The sequence below is a fragment of the Cucurbita pepo genome, unplaced genomic scaffold, assembly GCF_002806865.2.
Source record: "Cucurbita pepo subsp. pepo cultivar mu-cu-16 unplaced genomic scaffold, ASM280686v2 Cp4.1_scaffold000331, whole genome shotgun sequence".
NCBI lineage: Eukaryota > Viridiplantae > Streptophyta > Magnoliopsida > Cucurbitales > Cucurbitaceae > Cucurbita > Cucurbita pepo.
This window is the reverse complement of record NW_019646574.1, coordinates 6,393-11,428: the sequence shown is the minus strand read 5'-3', so window position 1 is coordinate 11,428 and position 5,036 is coordinate 6,393. Positions and strand designations below refer to the sequence as shown.

General features: G+C 35.2%; 2 protein-coding genes across 2 annotated transcripts; both read left to right on the top strand.

Annotated features, from left to right (window-relative positions):
• The first annotated feature begins 558 nt into the window (after nucleotides 1–558).
• On the top strand, nucleotides 559–2,116 carry LOC111785014 (red chlorophyll catabolite reductase-like). Its single transcript, XM_023665498.1, has 2 exons — nucleotides 559–937; nucleotides 1,381–2,116. The coding sequence occupies exons 1-2, from the start codon at nucleotides 599–601 to the stop codon at nucleotides 1,990–1,992; spliced, it is 951 nt and encodes a 316-aa protein (XP_023521266.1). The 5' UTR covers nucleotides 559–598; the 3' UTR covers nucleotides 1,993–2,116.
• Nucleotides 2,117–3,550: 1,434 nt separating this feature from the next.
• LOC111785012 (red chlorophyll catabolite reductase, chloroplastic-like) lies at nucleotides 3,551–4,746 on the top strand. Its single transcript, XM_023665496.1, has 2 exons — nucleotides 3,551–3,574; nucleotides 4,033–4,746. The coding sequence occupies exons 1-2, from the start codon at nucleotides 3,551–3,553 to the stop codon at nucleotides 4,642–4,644; spliced, it is 636 nt and encodes a 211-aa protein (XP_023521264.1). The 3' UTR covers nucleotides 4,645–4,746.
• The last annotated feature ends 290 nt before the right edge of the window (nucleotides 4,747–5,036 follow it).

Below are 5,036 nucleotides of genomic sequence, written 5' to 3'. Positions count from 1 at the left end.
TTTATTTATTTATTTTATTTTTTATTCATAAAAAAAATATCTTTTAATCATTTTCATTTTTAAATTATTTATAAAAAGGAATGAAACACATTTATAATTATTTTTTAAATTTATTTATACAATTTTATTAAAATCTTTTTTTTAGCATAGTTGTTAATATTAAATATTAAAAATACAAAATATATATACTAAAAATTTCATTTTAATCTATGGGTGAGTAGTTAAAACGTCCCATTATTAAATTATTTTAAAATTTATTACAAAATAAGCTTAAATACCTAAAATTTAAGTTAGAATTAATTTAAAATATTTTAATATTGACGTAAAAAAAGTAAAATAGTCAATAATTAATTATTTAATATTAACTAATGTAATAATTATTTTTTAAATAATTTATTTATATTCGTAAATACAATTATTTGATTATATTATATTTTTAATTATTCATTTTTTTGGAATTTTTTTTTTCTAGACGCAATGAACAAAATTTTAAACTAAACGGAGTTGTGGGGCCCGAAGAAACCTAACTGAGCAGATATTTTCGTTATCCCTAATCCAATCCGAGCTATCCCATCTTCGACACAGGGATGAAAATAAGATGCCAAACATGGCGTTGATGGTTTATCCATCTGCAAAAGCTTTCAGTCTTCCGCCGCCGGTGGAATCCCGTTTCAGAGAATTAGTGATAAGGAACGCAGCGTCGAACATGGCGGAGAATGTGCCGATCCGGCCGGGATCGTCGTCGAAGCTGAAGGAGTTTCCGCATCTGTCGGCTTCTCACAGAGCTCTGATGACTGATCTCGTCGGCGCTGCTGAATCTCGACTCGAAGATCATCTTCTTCCTTGCACTCTTCCTCCTGATGTTGAATACTTCCAGAATCAGAACGGGACTTCGCAAGGCGCTCTTCTCATCAGATCTGGCTCGCCGGACTCTTCTGTATGTGTCTCTATGTCTCTGTCTCTTAAGAAATTTAGATAATCGAACTGTTTCGAGTGTACTCTGATCTGCTTCCAATTTTAGCGTTCCGGAATTGAGGATTTAAAATTTAAATTTCTTTCATAGTCTACGGATCGATTAGATATAAAATTGATTGTTTATGCATCTGTTAAATACTTTTTGAATCCAAATTTATCATATCTCCAACGCTTAGCATGTTAGATACCACGGATTATTGAGTTATTACATTAATCAAAATCTCTAGCGATATGTAATTGTTTTGTTAAGCATTTAAACTAAAATTCTAATGTAAGTGTTTCTAACAAATCAAGAGTATGAGATAATTGTGAAAATTTTGTAGCAGCAGAACCAAATTCAAACTAACAAATTGGTAATGAGATTGTGTTCGTTATTTAATCTATGTTTCTTAACTTTTGTGTTAGATTAATTTCATATTGGGAAGTTGGTTGCATAGCCAGCTACCAACAGGAGCATCATTAAACATAGCAAGCCTTTCTGCCTACTTGAGGCCATCAACTGATGCTCCAAACTTCCTCATAGAATTCATTCAAAGCTCTCCAACCTCCCTCATTCTCATTCTGGATCTACCTCCCAGAAAGGATCTGGTGCTCAATCCAGACTACCTTCAATTGTTCTATGAAGATACAGGATTAGACAAATACCGTAAAGCAATCGAAGAACTCCCTGAAGTACGACCATATGCCATGTCCTCTCTTTTCTTCCGCTCCTTAGTTTCCCCAACTTCCATAATTGTCCGTGTCGATACGGAATCGGGAGGACCCGAACGCATGGAGGAGATTATAGCAAACCATGTCGGTCCGGTTGCAAGAGATGTGATTCGGGTGTGGCTGGATGAATGTGCTTGCAAGGAGAGAGGGGTTGGAGAGATGGAAAGAGGTAATATTGAGAAGAGGGATGAGTTGGTTAAGAAGAAAACCATTGATATAGACTTGGGTTCTAGTTTGCCAAGATTGTTTGGCCAGGAAATAGCAGATAGAGTAGTGGCAGCCATCCAACAAATCTTTGAAGCATGAAATGGTTTTGCTTTGCTTGTTGGTTGTAAATGTATAATGTATTATTTAGATCCTTAATGAAGTTAATTTCATTTATGATTTTAGCTTGGTTCTTATGATAAATATATCTAAGGTCTTATTTGTTTCATAGATTTGTATCTACTAAGTAAGTTGTTTTTATGTATCATGTTGGAGGGATGAAAAGATTATAAGACTAAGTATTTAGAATAATAAGAAGATTCTTTACAGACGGCAAGAAATATGTCTTTCCATACCATTTTGGAATAACATTTTAAAAACAATTCCATAAAAGGAAAGAGGAAAATGACCCACTTAAAAAATGCATACTTTCTTCAACCCCCCTCTCTTCCCTCTCATTTATTTTCGGGTTTCCCACTCTCTCCTCCCCTTTCAATTCTTTCTCTCTAATTTTCCCTAGCCCTAAATCCATTTTAGATCCATTTTCTTTGAATGGAGATTTGGGTTTTTCCTTCCTTTCTACGGACGGTTTCAAACTCAAGCCATTTTTTAAGTGATCGACAACGACCACAACAACGGCGGTAGAGGCGGCGGCGAAGATCATGACCGGAACGCGGAGGATTGGGATTGGCCGGCTGTGCAATCGCACAACCAGAATGAACTGGACTGCAGAGGAGCTGGCTTCTCGGTCCGGCGGAGGGGAAGAAGAATACATACGTTGACCTAGGTTGCGTAATCGTGTCGAAGAAGGCTCTGAAATAGGATTACCGGTGGAAATAAGATGTGACCTTCCTATTTTATTTCTTGACCGACGCATGGTATGTCTCCCTTATAAAAGATTTTATATTTTAATCATTTTTTTTTTTATTCTGTTGTTTTAATGCATGTTACTCTGTGGTTGTTGATAGACGTAGACAGGGGCTTTTGATTTTGATGCATTACTCTTGAATTTGATTCTTTTATATAACTAAAGAATACCTTTAAATGTAGTTATGTAAAATAGAGTTAAGGATCATTTAAATGGAGGAGTTCATTGTTGTAGAATACCTTTCACTTCAGTGTTAAGAGGGTATGTGTGGATTGCGGTAAGAAATGAAGGAGAAATCAGGACCATTAGCTCATTATACTATTGGCTATTTGGATGAGAAGCATAGATATAGACACGAGACAGATTGATAAACAAGGACACAACAATATGTTTTTAATATCTAGAACACATTCTAAATTACCATAACTGAGTGATTAAGCAATTGGGAGTTGCTTCGAGCGGTGGAGAGGGGTGGAAGGAAAATGATTGAAAGTGAGAGATTGATAAGAAATGAATGATTAAAGTGGATAATCATAATAATGTTGAAAACCTTAAACTTTTAAGTGGGGATTTGATATAATTTAGTTGAAAAGGAAAGAGAGTTTTGTGGGATATTAAGTAAGATGGTTGGGGAGAAGAATAATAATGGCAGAATTTAGTTTAGGGGATTGATATATTTTCCTTTGCGCCAGAGTTTGGTGTAACGTATTGATGTTCCTTCGATTTGAGAGTTCTATTTATTGTCAAGCTTTTCTTATTTTCTAATGTTTTCTATGTTGAGAGATTTGTTAAATGTGTCGAAGAAAGAGAGACTCTGTAGGTTTTGTATGTTTTAATTCCATTGCAATTATACTGACAGTGTAATCTGAAAGGTCTGAATTTTAAATGTGATAGGAAGTATACACGTCTGGAGAAAGGAAATTTGGGCTTTTGGTAGTGTGGCAGTGTCTCCTTTAGGCTGTATGTCAAGTTGGAGATGGAAAAAAAAGTACCCAATTTTTCAATAATAAAGTTGTACAACAAGCTGCTTTCCATTACCGCTAAAGAATTCTAAGGATTCAAATATGCTTTTGCAGATACTCACATTTTGCTTCTACAAAGAATTCTAAACCCTTCACAATATGGTAACAAGTCTCTAATGTAAGTGTTTCTAACCAATCAAGAGCATGAGATAATTGTGAAAAATTTGTGGCAGCAGATCCAAATTCAAACTAACAAATTGGTAATGAGATTGTGTTTATTATTTAATCTATGTTTCTTAACTTTTGTGTTAGATTAATTTCATATTGGGAAGTTGGTTGCATAGCAAGCTACCAACAGGAGCATCATTAAACATAGCAAGCCTTTCTGCCCACTTGAGGCCATCAACTGATGCTCCAAACTTCGTCATAGAATTCATTCAAAGCTCTCCAACCTCCCTCATTCTCATTCTGGATCTACCTCCCAGAAAGGATCTGGTGCTCAATCCAGACTACCTTCAATTGTTCTATGAAGATACAGGATTAGACAAATACCGTAAAGCAATCGAAGAACTCCCTGAAGTACGACCATATGCCATGTCCTCTCTTTTCTTCCGCTCCTTAGTTTCCCCAACTTCCATAATTGTCCGTGTCGATACGGAATCGGGAGGACCCGAACGCATGGAGGAGATTATAGCAAACCATGTCGGTCCGGTTGCAAGAGATGTGATTCGGGTGTGGCTGGATGAATGTGCTTGCAAGGAGAGAGGGGTTGGAGAGATGGACAGAGGTAATATTGAGAAGAGGGATGAGTTGGTTAAGAAGAAAACCATTGATATAGACTTGGGTTCTAGTTTGCCAAGATTGTTTGGCCAGGAAATAGCAGATAGAGTAGTGGCAGCCATCCAACAAATCTTTGAAGCATGAAATGGTTTTGCTTTGCTTGTTGGTTGTAAATGTATAATGTATTATTTAGATCCTTAATGAAGTTAATTTCATTTATGATTTTAGCTTGGTTCTTATGATAAATATATCTAAGGTCTTATTTATTTCATAGATTTGTATCTACTATGTAAGTGGTCGATGTTTTTATGTATTTTTATGTATCATGTCGAAAGGGATGAAAAGGTTATTTGACTCTTTATATAGGATTGAATCAACGGAATCAAATACGATCCATATACATATGATAGTTTCAGCTAAGGAATGGAATCCAGTCACTGAATTTTGATTTTCGCATCTAAATGGTAGTTTTTATGTAATGATTGGTCAACAACATATTATTTCTAAACTTTGATAGGAGTTGTTTTTTTTTTTTT